Raw genomic sequence first — 21,426 nt, forward strand, 5'->3', positions numbered from 1 at the left:
TGAATTTGAGGTTAATTGGAGAATGGGAGAGAGATGGCAGCTAATCCTTGCCTGCTCGCTATGAGCAGGAGGGACTAGTTCCTCTTTTTCTTTCCTCCTAATGTCTGGGCACTTCCCCCCTCTTCTCTTTCTCCATCAGTAAGGGTATCATTCCGTATTCCATCTGTATTAGGAAAAAGAAGCTTCTTAAGGGTTTGCCCTGTCAGCTCTCTAATCTTTCCCTTCTCCTCGAGGCATGAATAATTTTAACATTGCCAATCCCTAAAAATCTATTCTTTCTGCCTGTCTTTTTTTTCTCCCACTTTGCAGTGTAGAGTATCATTATCCAGCAGCCCTGATAAGAGGATAATGAAACAATCCCTCCTCAACTGGATCGGGTGGCTGTCAGAGTAAAGTGACACCACCTGTACATCCTTGACATGCTACCCCAAGCTAATTGATGGCAAACAATGGTAACTGTCACCTGTGCACTAAGACAAAGAAAACATACTCATGTCACCTGATGGGAGAGCTACCTGGCAACCGATAAACAAATGTGTTAGGGAGATGTCCTATTAAGGTAAGAGAGGGTACATCTCTGAAGAACGTGCCTATTAACTCTGAGCTTAAGAGTGCTGCTGTTCACTGGGGAACAGAAATAAACACGGTAAAATGAAAGTTTATTGATGTCTGGACAGTTACATGAATATTCAGGTTCTCTTACAAATAGATATTCCCACATGAGCTCCAAACATCTATGTAGGCTGCTCAATTACATTTCCACATCACGCAGCTGGATTTATAGCCAGGAAAGAAGTTATTAGTGTTTGGAAGAGGATACATGCTTACATGCCTTTCTGGAACACATGGCAACACAACTAGAAGATAATGGCTGACATCATGCATGTAAATGCCAAAGGTTACCATCAAACATTCTGAAACACCAGGTGTAATTAACTTCATGTTAGGAAAAGCTTCTAAAACATCTGCATTTCAGAACAAAGACAGTTACAAGTAGAATGGCATCACCTGGCAGCTGTCTCAAATTCTCTGGGACCAGCATTTCACGCAGCCCTCTTGGGTCTTTCCAGACAATGCATGACATATCTAACCTCAAATCTCATACCTTAGCTTTCTTTCCTTCACTCCCCAACCTGCACACTTATTTGCTCGCAGAGAGTTAGTTATAGAGAAAGTCATTAAAATAATTTGAACCAGCAAACAACTCAGACTACTCTGAAAAAAATCCAGTATTGCATCTGTGTGTTATGTTATCCCATTCTGAGCAGAGTAGGAGAGCAGAAAGAAAGAAGAAAGATGGAGCAGGAATGGACAACCATTCCTGGAAATTCTTACAGGAATGTTCCTCATCTCTTTTTTTGCAAATAAAGTCTGACTCAGTCAAAACACCGGAAATTTTAGTAAAGAAACATACTGGGTTCTCCAACTCCTCATTATTCATCCCTTAGCTATCTCCTACCTGTATCATGTTAACCACAAAAGATGTTTCCTCCCTTTCAGATACTGCTGAGATAACTCCACCCACTCTAATTTCATGTGACTTCTGAAAACATTTCACAGAGAAGGCTTTCTGGAAACAGATTTTTAGCACCGATAGCCAATCCAATTTTTAATGCAATATTCCTTCAGCCAACTCAAGAGCTGATTTACCAACTCTGAACTCTCCCAGCACACCTCTCCCTTTCCTAGCTCTGTATGATGGAGTTACAATAGCCCTTTTGGGGAACTGTGCTATAGTGGGGAACCGAAGCCTGCAATTGCCACTAACCCTGGGAAAACCTCCATAGCTGAAGAATTTGGTTTCCTTGTGACTCCAGAGAAACCCTTCCCTCTTTTTTCACACTTTGCCCACGAAGTGGACACTCTTCCCATTTTTGCCTTCAGATACTCAGTATTTCTTCCTAGTTTACTTTCAAGATAGACTCTGATAAGTCATTTACATGTTATCCTGAATTTGTGCCCACATACAACCTTTCTCAAGGAATTTAAAGGCTTTTCTCTACCTGTGGAATGGACAGTTGTCTTCAGTTATATGAACTTCAAGCATCTTTGCTGCTGGTAGAAAGTTATTTTTGAGGAAGTAAGCATCTTTCCTGTTGGAAAGTGACCACATGGGTTCCTAAAGTTCAATATTTCAACTTTTTTTTTTTTTTTTGCATTACGCGGGCCTCTCACTGTTGTGGCCTCTCCCGTTGCGGAGCACAGGCTCTGGACGCCCAGGCTCAACGGCCATGGCTCACAGGCCCAGCCGCTCCGCGGCATGTGGGATCTTCCCAGACCGGGGCACGAACCCGTGTCCCCTGCATCGGCAGGTGGACTCTCAACCACTGCGCCACCAGGGAAGCCCAATATTTTAACTTTTTGCTTTTCTCCTGGACATTAACATATATCTACAACAGACCTGGATTTTAGATAACATAATCCTGGATATTCAAGGGTTTGAGACTTTTCTCTTTTTAGGAAAAATAGACCTGGGTAGAATTAAACTATGACTGCTTCCTCTCATTGCTCTGTCACCCTTGGGCTCATCAGAACCAGAACCACATCTTGCCTATCTTCTGGAAGCTTCTTCCTAAGGGGAAGCCACAACACTGAGGGCTTACACCTTCCCACCATGGCCCAGGCTGCATCTGAAGGTGTTTGCTTGCAACGTGAGGACTTTACTGCTGATAATTCCGTTTGAAAGCCAATACATTCAGGGTTCCACAGAATGCCCAAGGGAGGACTAGGAATGCTAGGCAATAGGCAGTACAAGTAGTCTGGATCCCTTCAACTAAAACAGCTCTGCTGTGATCTGTTTTAAGCACTGGGCCTTATAAAAATCTCTGCAAACCCATGGACTAGAAAACTACTAAAATATTTGCTACATCTAAAATATTACAGGGATCAACAAAACCTTATGTACTAGAAGATTTGTAAAACAAAATATGATTAAATACATGGAAGCCAGGGACTTCCCTGGTGATCCAGTGGGTAACACTCTGTGCTCCCAGTGCAGGGGGCCTGGGTTGGATTCCTGGTTGGGGAACTAGATCCTGCATGCATGCCACAACTAAAGATCCCACATGCCACAACTAAGACCTGGCACAGCCAAAATAATATATAAATAAATAAATATTTTTAAAAAATACATGGAAGTCATAAGCTTCCTTGATCTCTCTCAGTAATTGATGAATGTCCCAGATGTCAATATAAAGCAGTGGTTGGCAAACCTTTTCCATAAAGGGCCAGACAGTAAATATTTAGGCTTTGCAGGCAAGAGGCAATGTCCTCAATTCTTTGAGCAACTGTTCTCACTTAAAGGCTTTAAAATCTTTTCTACATTTTACATTTAAAAATCTTAAAACCCTCCTTAACTCTCAGGCCATGCAAAAACAGGAAGCAGGCAAGCCAGATTTGACCCATGGTGTTATACATTAGCTGTTGCATGTTAACTACTAAGAACCCTCATGAAAAGACTAGAGAACTGTTTTGAAATATGGAAAAGCAATTTGAAGTAAGCAAGTAGTCAAGAATAGTTTTCTAGACACTTTGTAGTATATTTTGAGAAAAATGACATGTCCTGGAAGAGTCTATTTACAAAATGACATTAGGAGGGACCAAGGTTATACCTCAGCAAGGTCAACACAATGATTGTGTAAAACTGTGTTGGTCAAAGTCATCAATCCTATTTCTTTTTTCCTCCTCCTACCTCACCCTCACAGATTCGATGTTGATTAAGTTCATTTATCAATCAGGCACCTTTTCACTCTGTAATGACCAGCCTAAGTATACTTCTAATCTTTATGGCAACCGAAAAAATGTCTAATGTACAGATCTGAAGTTGGGTCTTAGAATATGGGAGTTCTGAGTCCTCATCTTGACTTGAATTCTTCTCAGAAGGAATAATTTATCTCAGGACAGCTATTTCTAAACTCCAAGTAGTAGCACCCAGTACTAAAAGGAATGGATAGAAGAGGTTCTAGTCCCTGTCACAGACATGGACTTGGTTTCTAAGTAATTCTCTAAGCTTTTAAGCAAAGAGGAAGGAAAAAAAAGAAAGGAGCATCAATTGAGCATCTAACAGAGGCAGGGAGTGTACTGAACTCTCATATGTGAACTCACCTAATTCTCACAATTAGTGAGAATGGAATCAGTAACCTTACCACCATTTTACAAAGAGGAAAGGTAATCTCCCCAAACTAAACATTCAGTGAGTGGAGAGGCAGGATTGGGGCTCAGATTTAGCCCCACGTTCTTTCTGTCATACCACACTGGCCTATTAATAACAAAAACAAACAAAAAACGGTGTTATATTTGAATACACAAACACTGGTACCAATCAAAACAGAATTTGGACTTTGTGATTCTGGGTGCATTGCCACCCAAGTGAATCAGTGGGCTTCTGATTCCAGTTTGTTTTTCTCTAGAGACCTACAGTAGAATTTAAAAAATGCTATGTGAACTACTGGGAAAATTACTGAAATATAAAGGACTGTATTTTAGTTTTCTTTTATTCTACTAAATGATGCTTATTAAATTTACCATTTGTTTAGGCTTCCATATTTTCCCATTCCTTAAACAATGGGAGTGGTGGGTAATTTTTGGCACCTGTTTCCTATCTGCTTTACAGAGTCATAATATATATTTTTCTAGTATTTGGATAAAAGTAATAATATTAACTATAGATGCTGAACACTTACTGTGTACTAGGCACTGTTCTGAGCACTCTGTATGTCATTTAATGTATGTCAGATCAGTAACTTATCTCAGTAAGAGGGAAATAAATTTGACTTAGAGGAAGAAGTAACATTTCCACTTATAAATGTTCTATTTGAGCATAGATTGGCTACACAGTGATCCGGGGGCTTGTACAAAATGTGGCCAGTAATGTGACTTAAGAAAAGAGATGCTAAATATTGCCTATCCTTACTTTTCTGTAGATATGATCCCCAACTGTCTTAGTACTTCAGAACTATGGAACCTAGATCGTTATTTACCAATTGCAAAATCTTCTGGGGCAGCTGATGCAATTCATTTTCATGAAGTGTGTCCATTTCTCAGAAAACTTGATAAGCATCCCTGTGAACCTGTCTGAGGAGCAAACCCTTATGCACGCTGATGAGAATTTATCCCCTTTTCTTTTCAATAATGAATACAGTTGACCCTTGAACAATGCAGGTGTTAATTCATGTATAACTTATAGTTGGCCGTCAGTATCCGCAGTCATCTCCGCAGCTCCTCCACATCCAAGAATTCAACCAACCACACACTGTGTAGTATGGCAGTATTTACTATTTTAAAATGTCCATGTATAAATGCAGCAACACAGTTTGAACCCGCATTGTTCAAGGGTCAACTGGGTAGTTTACTTTCTGCAGTCTCTCCTATAACATAGGAATAGACCTTTTATTAAATCCCCAGAGAAAAGTTCCATGAAGATTATAAATCCCCGGCTTTTTAGGATGTGGCTAGGTGTTAACAGATCTTTAGGGTAGGACTCAGCTCTGAAATCAGTGATGATGAGAGTCAGAGCAGAAGCCAGATGTGAGCAGCTAAGTTCACTAAGAGAGAACAGGATTGGAGTCCAAGAAGCTAAACTCAGGTAGCAACTAGAAACAATGTCATGAAAGTGAGGCTAGAGCAGCCTCGAAACTTAGGTAGGAAAATTAAGACCCCAAGGAGGCAGCTGTAACTTCTGATGGATGAATGCCTACTGTTAGAGAAGCGTTAATGGTTCAAGACATGGCCAGGGCACCTGAAAGGAGCAGATAATCCTCTGACAATATTGAGGAAGACACTATAAAAGTCAGTCTTTGGAGTCAGTGCTGTTGGTGGCCTGGAATGGGTCAATTCCACAAAATCCTCTTTATACAATGCCTGCAATATGCTCCCTTATTACTGTTAACAGCAAAACATGACAAGTAATATTGAAGCTAATGCAGTAATGTCCTTCACTTTAGAGTTTTATGCTATTCCTAACATTCATTTTCAGTGCTTATACAAATGTAAAAAATGAACTTTCACTGTGGCTACAAACACCTTGAAAATGTCCAGTTTCTTTTTTGTTTATTCTCCACATGAAAGAGATATAACTACCTCTATCCCTCTTTCCTTGGAGCAGAAAGTCAGAACTTTGGACCCAGAAGTTTGGCCCATAACTTCCTAATCACAAAAGCTACTAGCTCCTCGGTCCACAAATTCTATCCTGAATTCTATCTTGCCATCTGTCTGCTTCCTAAGACCTGCTTGGGGTACACTTCAAAGTAGATCCAACCTTTCCTTCCCACACCCCATCTGAGCGTCAACAAAATAACATAAATTGAGAGAAAGGAGAAATATTGTATAAAGACAAGGAAGACTTTGCCCAGTGAGAACACAACTATAATCATCCAGCTTCACTACCTTCCTCTCCTCCTCCATAAGGTGTGGAATTGTGTTTGCTCACCCACAAAAATATTTTTACAGCAAAAACTTGTACATATTATATAACTGAATAATTCAGCTTAATCTTGTGTGAAAAACTAACATGAATACAAGGGAGTAAGTGTGAAGCACCAAATTAGGCGGCCTGTAAACATATAAAGTCACTAACATTAGCTGCATACATACAAATGTGCCCTGTGCTGGCTGGGAATCAGAATTTAATTTTCTTTAACTATAGATGCTGAACACTTACTTGGTTATAGTTGGGTGGTTATAAGATCTTATTCTTAACCAAAATATGAGCAGTGCCATTATAACTCTGGTGTGGGCGGACACGCTTAATATCAATCTATAGGGTCACTATAATAAGAAACAGAAATATACACTGCAGGGCATTTTGCTCCCCACTATTTGATTCTGTTTTATTATCTTTGTAATTATTTAATTGTAAGTACCAGAGCAGCATTATTCCATTTATCATTATAAATATATAGCATATCAGCAATATCATAAAATTCCCTTTTGTGGACAGAGTTCCATCATGCTGTTTTCACGTGATAAATTTGCTTCATCTTTAAATACTTCTTTTTTTGTTTCAGCTTCACTGAGGTATAACCGACATATTAAAATTGTAAGATATTTAAAGTGTACATCGTGGTGATTTGCTATATGTATTCATTGGGAAAGGATTCCCCCCATCTAGTTAATTAGGGGCAATTCTTATTTTAACTCCACCAGTCAAAATTCGGATCATGTTTTGCTAAAAGTCACATTCCCACACTTTATGATCCCGGAGCAATGGTTTACAAAGTGTGGTCCCTGGACCAGCAACACCCAGTGTCACCTGAGAACTTGTTAGAAATACCTGGCAAAAAGTTTAAATTCTGTGACTCACTCAGACCTACTGAATCAGAAATTCTGGGGGTGGGGCCCAGCAGCCTGTTCTCATAAGTCTTTCAGGTGACATAATGCATACTAAAGGATGGGCTCAGGGGCAGGGAGGGCTAAATCTATAGGTTAAAGCTATCAGTGCCTACAATAGAGAAGGATGAGGCTTGCTCCTACCCTCATGGATCCAATGCAATCTGTGGACAAACCACAGACACGAGACGTTACAAAAACAATGCAAGATTTTGACAGCAGTTCAAGGCAACATCAAAGAGACTTGACAATAACTTTATTGCCAAACGTTTCCCTTTAAATCCTTTCTGTAACCCCAGTATCTGCCTCCTTCTTGGTGTTGGCCCATTAGTGTTGGTCCAACACCAATTCCAAATTGTTCTGTCCCTTTTTCACCTCTTGTGAATTCTAAACAAAGCAGTGCTTTTGAAAATAATGCAATTAATAACTATTGCATTTTTTCCAGTGCACTATGCCCTCTTAAGGACTTTTACATAGATCATGTTTTTCAATCTTCACAATTTTCCTATAAAGTTTAACCTATTGGGAAATTTGTGTGCCAATTTAGAACCTTCTAATAAAGTCCCTGAATTAACAACCACTTTTTGAGAGTAGACTATATGAGGCACATTTATATGAAACTATTTCTAGCCCCTGAAACTCGGCAAGCTGTCCCAAGATAGCAAATATACTCAACTCAAGAATGTAGAAAATGCATTAAAACATATACCATGCATTAAAATGAAACATTAGCTATTACATTAAAATGAAACATTAACTATTTCTTAAAGTATGCTAAATATTGTATGGATTTAATACAGTGCTATATATTAAAAAAGTGATGACATTGTAAAAAAAAAAAATGATGATATTGTAAGAGAGAAGCTTTCATTTTCCAGTAACGAGGCGAAGAGAAGGGAATGACAATACAGTCATCCCTCAGTATCCTTGGGGGATTGGTTCCAGGACCCCCGTGCAAATACCAAAATCCTTGGATGCTGAAGTCCCTCTGTATCCTTGAGTTCTGCATCTGAAGATATGGAGGACCGACTATTACACGGCTTCAAAAATTCCTGTCCTAAACAAGTCATTGACTTTTTTCTACAATGCCCTACGATATCTGAACATAACACATTTTTTTCTCCTGAAAAATCTAGTTACATTCAAAATTGGGATAATTCAATAGGACTTATAAGCTCTAAAACATCATTATTTTATAACTCGATAGAAGTGGTAACAATAAAATCCGCCCCCACCCATTCTTGCAGATTTCCTTGTTCCAGTTGCATTAGCTCTTCACCTCATGGGTGGTTTCTGTGGGACTCAAATATCTCAACCACACTGGCCTCTATGATGTCTTCATGGCTAAGGGCATTTGCAAAGGCCATGTTTTATTGAGTCTGTAGTACAGTTTCAGTTTGGAGGGAGATGTAATTTTTATGATCACTCATGGGACAGAAATTCTTCCCCAGAGCATGCTTTGTTACTGAATGGACTCTCTGCCAAGACCAGGCACTGGTCCAGGCTGTCCATGATATTGCAGACTCACTAATTATAGGCTTATCCACTTTATTAGCTCATCGAGGGCGCTGATGGGAAGATCTACACAGGCATTTAGGCTTGAGTGTGGCATTCACACCTTGATCTACTGGCTATGAAATACTCCTCCCTCAGATTACCAGATAAATCACCTAAATTTACAGGCTGGCCTGGGGCATTATCTATCTGGGTTACAGAACTTCTGAACAAAAGCACAGAAAATCTAAGTGAGCCATCCTTGAGAATTACTCATCACTGCCCTGGCCTCCCTGTTAGATCACAAAATTACTCTCAGGTTAACCCAGGAGCGGTGGTGAGGAGCCCTGGGTTTTTCAGAATAGTAGACAACACCTCAATTTTAAATCTTCTTCAGTGTGACCTCAAGTAATATTTGGCTGCTTTAACCTGGGGCACTATTTTCTTCCAAAGAAATAAAAGTCTTTTCGTGCAATCCTTTCCACTCAAACTCTGTCTTATCAACTGAAAAGTTTGTTTCAATAAGGGAAGCCAATATGTTAGGAGACTTGCAAGACTTGTATGTGTCAGAATTGCCATCTTCCCTGTTCACCTTAATGCTCTGCAAACTATTCCTACCTTGGAATCTTACAAATCACTGTCTCCTAGCCACTAAAAATTTCCATTTCGAAACCATGACTTCTTCAAACCACAAGTCCCCAGTCATTGTGGCTTCTAAAAAATCATGATATTCATGCTAAACTATTTTTGGTCCTTTGCACCCATATACACTCAATAAGTTTCCATCAAAATATTTTTATGATAAATCAATTTACTAGCACTTATAGGTATAAGTTCTTGACAACCTTTAAACAAATATTTTCTTGATTTTGTATAATAGAATTTTAAGGGAACGACTCCAAATTCTTTTTGCCATTTAGCCAACTCTTAATCTTCATCAAATTACCTTAACACTTCAGATTTTACATTTAACTAATTGATGAACAGCTTCCTTTTCTTTCGGCATGTTTTGCTATTTGGCTTCTTTCCATCAATCTTTAGCACAGGTCTGAAACTGGTGTGAACATGCACTGCTGGTAACTGCATTTCTAGAACTATAAAAGGAAGGCTGAAAATTGTTGTTTTAGTTTCACTGCCTTGTTCTGCTCTGTTTGTTGCCTACTCAGCAAAACAGAGAACATAATCAACTAAAAAAAAAAAAAGTCAAGAGCAAAGAAAGTAAAATAGAGCCTAAAGGAAGCAGGAGTAAAGAAAGAAGCAGGCCAGATAAACTTTCATACTTAAAAGCTAACTAGAGAAGTAAAATTCTAGGAACAAAGTTAAGCAAGATGGCCACCTGCCTGTTTCTAATATTCCCAGAGCCACAGAAAATTCGAGTCAATGTGAAGACGCTCTGTTGACGCCGTGGTAACCTAGGCTCCTTGTCTGCTCTGGCAGCTCGCCTGCCACAGTTAGAGGCTCAAAGTTAACAGCTTGTTTTGAAGATCAAATGCAGAAAAGCATCATGAACAAAAAGAGGAATTCTGTCTGGAATGACAAAGCCGTTTCAAACTAAACCTCTTAAAAAAACTTTAACAATACTACCAGACACCCAAAAGCACATATCAAGACAAATGTGACTCCTAAGTTTTGAAAGTGAGCCATATACTGTATGCCACATACAGCAAAGGTACTAATGTTTTTCATAGACAAAGATATCATGGCTTCCCAAATCCATTTCCAAGAAGTTTAAATGCAACAAGACCAGCCCATCACCATATTTTTTTATATTGGATGTTGGATCATTTTTCAATCAATTCTGGTTAGCTCTTACTCTCTAATTGCTGGGTTCCAGCTATTTATAATAGTAAGATCATGGATTTATGGACTAAATAAGTAGGGAAATGCCCTAAAGGCTGTTTTAAACTGATTGCTAATTTAATGTGCTAGAATAAATGTTCATATATCAAATGTTTGGCAAATCAAACAGACATATGTACAAACAAAAGCTAGTCACACTTTTTCATGTATATATCTAATATAAAATATTTGGGTGCTGGTAACATTGTACATTGGCATATTTCATGTGTTATGTGTACCTGCACTCAAAATCTCTGTCAGATTTGGTCAGCCTTTCAAATAAGTTTTAATCTAATCTCCTACGGTCTCAAAAAGCTGAGGCTTTGTTTTCTCCAAGAATAAGTACCCAAAGCAATTGATAAAGGGCTACCAACACTGGGACAACACTAAGGATGTCTTGATGACTCTGACCCCCTTGAAATATTTGCTTAATGCCTTTTCCCCTGCATTTGGATCAGCTGAGAACTGTGAAGTTTAAAAAGTTATACAAGCTTGTCTTTCTCCTATTCCACTGTTATGCATCAGTAAATTCTTCATTCTTTATGGCTTATTAGGAGTTTTAAAAAGAAAAAGCAATCTGCTGCCAAAACCTGGCTCTGGAACCAGATGGAGTGGGAGAAGAATTTGTAATTCACAGAAAACAGAAAATTCCCATTGTCTGGAATGTGGAGCTGGTGGGACTTTTGCTTTCATGTTCATAGCATGACAGTAAGAGCTTTCCATATATGAGGATGACTAACCAATCATGTTTGCACAAGTATATCACCATTATAGAGAGTAGAAAATGCACACAAATCCAGGCAAGAAAGTAAATGAAAAAAATAACATCCTTATTGCATATTAATCCTTTCTCATTTTTCACTGCATACATAACATTTTTCTAGATGTAGAGTCATCTATTATTCAAACCTAGGCAGAAGGAAGCTATTCTGGGAGTGCCACCCCAACCCTACTCCCCCAGTGGTTGACAAACATTAATGGACATTCTTACAAGTTGATTTACTGATGTGAAATTTTTTCTTAGAGACCTGGGGCTTCCTTTTACAATGCAAAGACAATAGTGACTGTTCCATTAGGGAAAACATTTCCTTTGAGTCTAAATCAAATTAATAAATTTAAGATACCTGGGAGGGTTGGGTACACTGAACTTTTGGCAGAAGTCCAGAACCTAAAGAGTTAATGCATTATTTTACTTTGTTTCTTTATGAGAAAAAACAGTCTGCTGCCAAACCCAGCTCAGGAATCAAATGCGGAGGACAGGAGGGGGATAATTTGCAGTCTACTGATAAAGTGAAATACAGATGATCTTAGAAGCATTTTTATGTGTGCATTTCCATTAACCAAAGTGAAGGGCCTAGAGAAGGGTAGTTGATGTGGTTGGGTCTGCCTTTGCTGACATTACCTGGATAGAGGTCAGTCCCGGGCCCTGGGGAGCATCCCACCGCCCTATCGGCAGCATCTCGTGGGGAAGTGGCGGGCTGCAGGGGCTGCACGGTGAGGCAATCTGTGAGCAGGTCAGGATGGAGCTCTGCACTGGACCGCAGCTAAGAGAAGGAGAAAACAGAAGACAGATGGAAAAGGAAGGCGATTCCTTGGAATACTTCTCTGGAAAGGCTATCATGCTGTAAGGCTCAGGCAATTCAGTCCACAAATATTTATCAAGCAACAACTACAGGTTAGGCATGGGACTTACAGAGTCAATAAAAGGGTCAGCTTTCTAATTCTAATAACACCTGGCAGGTGTTTCAGGAAAAATGTGGCTAGAGGCAGATTTTACTTCAGTCCTTGATATTTCCACTTCTGGGAACCCAACTTCCTATTATATTTTCTTTCATTTGCTCTGTATCCTATCAGAACTTGTAGTGATAACAAAAACAAACTCAAGTGCATTTAGTCTGTATTGTAAAGTGCGCTTTTTCTTTTAGTTTTTTTAATTTTATTTTGTTATACAGCAGGTTCTTGTTAGTTACCTATTTTATACATACTAGTGTATATATGTCAATCTCAATCTCACAATTCATCCCACCACCACCTCCCCCTCCGTAAAGTGCTTTTAAAATACAGAGATACTATCATGAAAATATCTTAGAGATAATTAAGAATGTCCATTGAGATTTGATACCTGTAGATTTTACATGAGAGGAAAATACACAAGTTAAGTTTTAAAATATTAGGGAACATGGTAACAAGAAAAAGCAAGGTCATTACAAGCAACAAACTATCCCAACAGTAGGTCACATTAAAAAATTAGACTTCATTTTATCACAATAACAAAATTAATTCTTTGTATATTAAAGAGCCATAAAAATGGCATAATAAAGTACGGGTGCAAAGTTATCTAATTTCTTTATGAAAAAGAATTTTATAAGTGTAATTTGAATTGAAAAAAATCACAATGGAAGATTTAGTTACATAAAAATACCAAACTTCTCTTTGTCTAAAAACATAATATCTTCAAAAAATGTAGAAATATATTTCTTACAGATATTGCAAATAGTTATCTTCAGTGTTTAAAGAGAACATATAAATTGATTTTGTCTTCATCAAGATAAAACCAACCCTTTAGATACAGGGCTTGAGTCTCATTCAACAATTATTTATTGAGCATTAGACGCTCCTCTAGACTCTAGAGATACTGTCTTATGGAACTTATATCCTAGAGGGGAAGCAGATGATGAACAGTAAAATATATGCCATAGCAGATGGTGATAAATGCTATAGAGAAGAGTGACTCAGAGAAGGGAGACAGTGAGTAGGAATGAGGGATGGCAACCTGACACAGGGGGATCAGAGAAAGTCTGTTGGAGATGGCACTGGTAAAAAGCCTTGATAGAAGTGAGGGAGTGAGTCCTGCAGACATATGGGGGAAGAACCTGTTGCTCTGTGGTGTGCCTGGATTATCTGAGGGATAGTAAGGCAGAAGTGGAGGGAGTCTGGGGCTTGGAGTAGAGAAATAGAAAAAAGCCGAGATGTAAGTAGGGGAGAGAGGGAGCAAATTTAGTGTCCCTCTCTGTCTTCCTCCCAGATGAGTAGACCAGAAAAGGGCCTTCCAGATCATTTAAAGATCCTAAACATTCCCTAGTCCAGGAATTATCAAATGAGTGAGGAGGGAGGCACACAGCAGAATCTCCTGGGAGGGGACTGACTCACTATGCAGCCCTTGACATGAACAAAAATTTTTAAAAAGGAGAAATAGAAATGAAAATAAACATAATGTTCAGCACAATTGTAAAGAAATGCAATGCTAAACTTTTTTTAAAAAACTTATCTATTTTACATTTGGTAATGTATATATGTCCATGCCATTCTCTCCGTCTGCATCTTTATTCCTGTCCTGCCCCTAGGTTCTTCAGAACCTTTTTTTTTTTTTAGATTCCATATATATGTGTTAGCATACGGTATTTACTTTTCTCTTTCTGACTCACTTCACTTCGTATGACACAGTCTAGGTCCATCCACCTCACTAGTGGGAAGCAGCTGCAATGCACAGGGAGATCAGCTCAGTGCTTTGTGACCACCTAGAGGGGTGGGACAGGGAGTGTGGGAGGGAGACGCAAGAGGGAGGGAATATGGGTATATATGTATACGTATAGCGGATTCACTTTGTTATACAGCAGAAAGTAACACACCATTGTAAAGCAGTTATACTCCAATAAAGATGTTAAAATAAATAAATAAATATTCTACATGTTAAAAAAAGAAGAACGTATCAAATTATCCAACACTTTAAAAAAGAAGTAGTTGTAGTGAAGGTAGAGTGAGAGAAGCATTCTTAAACACTGTTGGGTGGAGTGTATACTGTTTCAAACTCTCCAAATGGTACTTGGGAATATTTTTTTCAAGACCCATAATTGAAATCATTTGTTCTTAGAATTCGCCTTAAGGAAATAGCCAGAAAGGTGAAGAAAGATTTATACGCAGTGCTCTAGTTTGATATATAGCATTATTGTTACATTAATTTGATGGAATATTATGCAACCATTAAAATGATGTTCATGAATATAAAAGCAAAACACAAAATTATGTATACAAAATGATAACAATTACATTAAAACAAAGACAAAATACTGTAAGGAAATGTAATCCATATTAAAAGTGATTTTTGTTCTTAGCAGCAATATCATGAATTTATTTCCTCTGTTTTCTTTTTATCCTTTCCTCTGCTTTCCAAATTTTCTACATTCCAATGACGTGTTGGAGCTGGCTTGCACCAATCCAAGAATACCAATTGTGTGTACTTTTTCCAAACTTTACTTGCAGTGATGTTATATTGATAGCTTGAAATTGGTCATGGTGATAGCATTTACACATTTATGGAAATTGACAAATGCTACAAACTGGGGCTTTTTCATCTGGAAAGCTGGTTGTTAAACACTACGAGCACACCACCGACAATGACTCTGATCAGAAAGAAAAACATACACACAGGTACAAAACATCAGTAAGTCACTATTTAGAGAGCAGTATTTCTTGGAACTGAAAAAGCTTCATGAAGAGACAAACACATATCCAGGTCTTAGTCCAAGAATATGAAAAGGGCACAGTGACCCTAAGTATAGGGAAGAAGCGTTTAACACATGTCGTGAACAAGACATAATTTCCTCAGCTTAGCCATATTGGAATGTCTGACCAAGACTATCTGGGTTAATGCGTAACCCTCTCAGGGGCTTTGGAAGGTATGTTTGTTATTTTGGTACTAACCTAATACATGCCACGTAAGAAAAACTGGAAAAAAATCAAGGCTTAGAATGAGTTCTGGTGATCACTTTTAATTTATCTTTCATCGTTAAAATGTGATCTGGGGCCCACATGTTTTACTAAGAGTAGACATGAACATCTCTCTGCTTTCTATTACCAACTATTCTAGGGTTTTACAGATATGAGTACTGATGAGGTCTTTCTAAGGCATTTCACAGCCATGGTTACTCCTGGATCCAAAGGCAGGCAATTCTTCCTTAGCTGTGACAAGTATTCATGTGTTCCAAGAGTGTGATTCCATACAGCTTTGTGGTGAGAGTTAATTTGGTTTTCTCTGGGACTAGACATGGTTCTAGAAAGTGCCTCTTAAATTAAATAAGCCTTGAGGACCTTTTTTTTTGCAGAAGGTCCTCAAGCACCTTATGCAAAATTTCCGAAGGAGGGCCATATGCATAGAAATGCAGTAATGATATGCAAATTTAGTATCCCTCTCTCCCTCCCAGATTATTAGACCAGGAAAAGGCCCTCTGGATCATTTAAGGCTCTTAAACATTCTCTAGTCCAGGAATTGTCCAATGGGTGAAGCAGGAGGCACACAGCAGCATCTCCTGGGAGGGATATCTTTCAATGTACTATGGTTTTATATTTGGAGTAAGAAACCCAATTATTTATATAAAACAACATCTTCTTAGCTCCTAGGAATATAAAAAAGAAAGAGGAAAGTTTTTCAATGGGGATGATCTCTAATTGTGGTTCTCAAACCTGGACATGCATCAGAATCACCTGCAGGCTCCAACGCAGAGCTAATGATCCATTGGGTCTGCAGTTCATTTCTGGAAAGTTCCCAGGTCATGATAATGCTGTTATCTGGGAACCACACTTTGGAACCACTAAGAATCCTGATGAGAAGATTCTCTAAGAATCCTGATTCTAGAAGAGCTGAGATTTTTCTGGTTATGAGAAGAGGAAATGAATTGTAGAAATAAGGAATTACAAAAGCCAAATTGTCCTTATGACATGAACCTCATGTAACCATTTCTTATTATGTCTCCCTTCAGACCTCATAATAATAAATGGTTACATGAAGTTCATTTCTTAAGAACAATTTGGATTTTTACCCTTTCACAGGGATAAAAAAGGTTAAAAAATGTCAACCCATTTTAATACCTGCCCTTAGAGGACAACAAGGACTTGCCCTTTATGGAGCCTTTACTGCTCTTTATAGAAAGAAATGGAATTTGAACAACCACTCCCCCTGTCCCACTCATCAGTTCATCTATTTTAAGGGGCTGTTGTGTTGCACAACACCAGGGATATTTATTCATATTGCAATCTATGTGAATGGCACCCCTGGAGTCGTTCAACTCAGCTGCCCTAACCACACCCTATCAGTTCTTGAGTAGCACTGCCCTTCTTTATCCTTCTCTTTCATTCACTGAATTAGCATTTCTTGGGCCTCAACCATATGCCAGACACTGTTCTAGGGGCTTGAAATACATTCGTAATCAAAACACACAAAGATCCCTACTGAGAAGTCTATATTCTAGAGGAAGGAGTAAACAGTAAATAAATGAACTAAATAAGTAAGTTGTATAGAAGGTGGTAAGCGCTATGGAAAAAAAAAAAAGGAGAAAGGTAGGTGGGATTGTTATGTTGGGGAGAACTGTGGTCTTGTTGAGAAGAGATTCAAGCAAAGACTTGAAGGAACTGAGGAAATTAGCTAAGTACATATCAAGGGGAAGAGAGTTCTAGAATTAAGAGGCCAGCGAGGCTGGAGTGGGGTGTGACCTAGAGAGAGAAGTAGGAGATAAGTTCTGAGAGGTGAGGTGGGGGCAGAGCCAGATCACAGGACCCTGCAGCACTCAGTTAGCACTTTGGCTTTTAGTCTTAGTACAGCAGGAAACCCTTATAGGGTCTTCACCATCTACTTCCTGGGAGGCTCATTTCATCCCCTATTATCTATAGCCTCATAGGCACTGTGTCTCCCTTTCTTTGAGAGTCCATATGAGTTGTAGGGTATGGATACACTGATGGTTAGTTTTGTGTCAACGAGGCTATACTATAGTACCCAATTATTCAATCGAATATTAGGTGTTGCTGAGAAGGAATTCTGTAGATAGGGTTAACATCTACAGCCAGCTGACTTTAAGGAGATTATTTTCTATAACCTGGGTGGACCTCATCCAATCTGTGGGAGCAAAAACCTAAGAGTTACCTGAAAAAGAAGAAATTCTTCCTTTGGACTGGAGCATTAGCTCCTGCCAGAGTTTCCAGCCTGTGTGCCTACCCTACAGATTTCTGACTTGCCAGTTCCCACAACTGGGTAAGCCAATTCCTTGAAATCTATCAATCTCTCTCTCTCTATCTGTATCTATAGATATGGATATGGATATAGATACATACATATAGATATCTCCTACTGGTTCTGCTTGTCTGGAGAAGCATGACTGATACAGATCCTATTAGAATGCACTTTGAAAGACACAACCATATGATGACTATTTCCAATCAGCAAGGAAAAGAGGATCATGCACATAAATTCCACAGGAAATGGCTGGATGTACAGAGTCACCATGACACAGTTTTAAAGATTGCATTCCATTTCAATAAACATATATGGAATCCGTGTAGTGTACTTGACACTGTGTGCCTCATAGCAACCCTAAGAGGCACACACTATTGTGATTTCCATTTCAGAGATGAGAAAGTTGGAATGACACAATCCGGTAAAGGTCAGAGTTGGATTTGGGTGTCAGAATCCCAAACCAGGCTCTTCAAAGTTACACTATACAGCCTCAAGAAATAACCCACCCCCAACTTCCTCCTTTCCTGTACCACATCACGTACATTCATACACTTCCTTCTTCCTCTTAGGACTTTTAAGTATTTTAGCCAGGAGACTGTCATTCAGATTGGTCTAGTTGGGGAAAGAGCAAAGGGTCCCTAGGTTCTCCAGAAAAGTTCCTGGAATATCTCATTATCACTGTGTAGATTCTGACACCATGCCCTTGAGGGAAAGGGGTCTTTGTTGGAGTAGAGACAGAGAAACAAAAAGCACCACTGTCTGGTTTTCATTTCCCCTTCCCCAGAGGCTTGTCACCTGGTTCAGTCCTGGGCCAGTAACATGAATATCTGCAGTTGGGAAAAATAAAGCATGGCACCCAACATTCCTTAAGATCTGCATGCTAAGCACATGCAGAGTGGCCTCAGGGCCCCTGAAGGAGATGATCTTAACCTAGGGGCATCCTGACCTCAGTACCCCTCTCTGAAAGAGGACATCTTACTTCTCTCTCTCCTGAGTCTCTGACCCTATGCTCCTCCCTTGGGTCCTCTTCCCCTTCTCATCCCTTCCCTGATGTTCTCTTTGGCCCTCACTCCTGTTTCTGTGGAGCTCAGCCAGACTTCGTGGGGATGACACTCGTATCTCCATGCTTTTAGACGAGGGGTCAAGGAAGGCCTCTGGGAGGAGAGGACATTATGGACCGTGACCTGAATGAAGTGAGAGAGGCAAGATGGTAGAAAGAGCATTTTATGTGGATGGAACAGAAAGGAAAGAAATCTAAAGAGGGAACAGGCTGATGGGTTCTAAAAACAACCACCTGGAGAGGAGGGAGCAAGGGAGCAATGGGAAAGATAAGGCTCATGGGGTTGGAGAAATAGCCAGAGTCAGGTTGTGTCCAGCCTTCAACACCGGGAGATTTAGCATAGCAATCCCTCAGTATCCAGGGGCACTGGCTCCAGGACCCCTGGGGATACCTACCAAAATCCACGTATGCTCAAGTTCTTTATATAAAATGGCACGATATTTGCAATATAACCTATGTACATCCTCCCGTATACTTTAAATCATCTCTACCTTAATTGTAATACCCAATAAAATGAAAATGCTATGTAAATAGTTGCAGGCACATAAAGCATATTCAAGTTTTGCTTTCTGGAACTTTCTGGAATTTTTTCCCCGTATTATTTTTTTATTTTTGCAGCATGCAGGTCACTCACTGTTGTGGCCTCTCCCATTGCGAAGCACAGGCTCCGGACGCGCAGGCTCAGTGGCCATGGCTCACGGGCCCAGCCCCTAGGCGGCATGTGGGATCTTCCCGGACCGGGGCACGAACCTGTGTCCCCTGCATCGGCAGGCGGACTCTCAACCACTGTGCCACCAGGGAAGCCCTCCCCGTATTTTTGGCCCGTGGTTGGTTGAATCCAGAGATGCGGAACACAAGGATATTGAGGGCGGACTGATTTCATTGTGACAGCAACTAATGGGAGGCTGTGAGCAGGAAAGCAACTGGTTTGTCTTATAATGTGAAGAGATAACTCTGATTATTGTGTGGAAAACAGACAGTAGGAGGGCAAGAGAGCCCAGTTAGGGGCTATCTCAACAATCCAGATGGGAGATGCCGAAGGCCTAGAGTCAGAGGCGGTGACTTTGTTTTTTGGTTTTGGCTGCGTTGGGTCTTCATTGCTGCACCAGGGAAGTCCCTGGTGACTTTGTTTTGAGGGTGGAGCTGAATGGGGTGCGAAATATGAGAGAAGGAGAGTCAAGGACGGCTCCAAGTTTTGGCCTGAGGAACAGCAAAGGAGAACAGAGAAGTAGGTTGGAGGTAAATCAGCAGATTGGTTTGAGACATGTTAACTCTGAGATTATTCTGGGACATCCTGGTGGAAAGAATCTGCAGGCAGCTAGAATTCAGAGGGCAAGGTTCAGGGAGCAATATGGGGCTGGAGGGACTTCCCTGGCGGTCCAATGTTTAAGACTTCGCCTTCAGGGGCTTCCCTGGTGGCGCAGTGGTTAAGAATCTGCCTGCCAATGCAGGGGACAGGGGTTCGAGCCCTGGTGCAGGAAGATCCCACATGCCGCGGAGCCCATGCACCACAACTACTGAGCCTGCGCTCTAGAGCCCGCAAGTCACAACTACTGAGCCTGCATGCCACAACTACTGAAGCCCGCGTGCCTAGAGCCCGTGCTCCACAAGAGAAGCCACTGCAATGAGAAGCCTGCACACTGCAACCAAAAAATAGACCCAACGCAGCCAAAAATAAAAAAAAATTAAAAAAAAGACTTTGCCTTCCAATGCAGCGGGTGCTGGTTCAATCCCTGGTCGGGGAGCTAAGATCCCACCTGCCTCGGGGCCAAAAAACCAAAACAAAAAACAGAAGCAATATTGTAACAAATCAATAAAGACTTTAAAAATGGTCCACATCAAAAAAAAAAAAAAAAAAAAAATGGGGCTGGACTGCTAATAGTGACTGCTAGGCATTACTTCTCCCTCCAGGCCCTCTTTCCTCATCAATCCATACTGGGATTTCAGGCAGACTCTCCTAAAATAGAGTTTATTATGCCATACCCAAGAAACAAATATCCTCTCCTCTCTTAGTACACCAGTCCCAAAAGGCGAAGACAAGAAGACCTTCTGTGACGTGACTCCACCACATACTAAGGATAGATATTTCCCCTAGGCCTCGACAAAAGCCTCTGCTCCTTTCATGAGCAATATCTTGCTGTCTGCAAATATCCCATTTATTATGTTGTTCATTCCTCTTGCCTGGAATGGCTTCCCTCCTCTCAGTATAATTCCTCCAAGACCCAGTTTATGGCTCCCTCCTAAATGAAGCCCCTCTGACCAGGTCAGCCCACACGGGGCCCCCAATGGTACAGGGAGAGCTGAAGAGTCTGCTTTCAACAATCCTGCAACTGGACGTATGTTCAAGGCTTTGTTTCTTGTTATGAGTTTAGTCTGCACTATTATAAAGTCCATGAGGACCTGGTTGGCTGACTGCCTTTTAAACTTTCAAAACCCTGCAGCACCTGGCAGGGTGGGACCAGCATCCGGGTAAATCATACAGTGCTAACTGGATTTGTAAGAATGAGACACAATTCTTTATCTAAAGGACTTTACAATCTCTAGTGGCCTGTGGATGTGTCTAAAAATACAACGCGGTCGTGTCTTAATTACCTCTCCTGACGGAGAATTTTAAAAGATACAGATAATAGTAGCTATAGCGCAGAGGCTGCTGCTGCTCTGCCAGATCCCCTCTGATCCCTTTGATTAGCTCTGTACTGCCCCC

At 40.2% G+C, this 21,426-nt stretch overlaps 1 protein-coding gene across 7 annotated transcripts in view; it reads right to left on the reverse strand.

The window, feature by feature from the left end:
- The window catches only part of GLIS3 (GLIS family zinc finger 3), a 702,615-nt gene that overhangs the window by 61,905 nt on the left and 619,284 nt on the right, over positions 1-21,426 (reverse strand). For all 7 annotated transcript variants that reach the window (XR_004350388.1, XM_032635007.1, XM_032635005.1 and 4 more), the window contains one exon: positions 12,062-12,203. Coding sequence is in view for 6 of the 7 variants with exons in the window: in XM_032635007.1 (XP_032490898.1) it covers positions 12,062-12,203 (142 nt within the window). In the remaining variant the exon portion in view is untranslated. The remainder of the gene's footprint in view (positions 1-12,061; positions 12,204-21,426) is intronic.

Source organism: Phocoena sinus, chromosome 6 (assembly GCF_008692025.1).
Source record: "Phocoena sinus isolate mPhoSin1 chromosome 6, mPhoSin1.pri, whole genome shotgun sequence".
In the NCBI taxonomy this organism is placed as follows: domain Eukaryota; kingdom Metazoa; phylum Chordata; class Mammalia; order Artiodactyla; family Phocoenidae; genus Phocoena; species Phocoena sinus.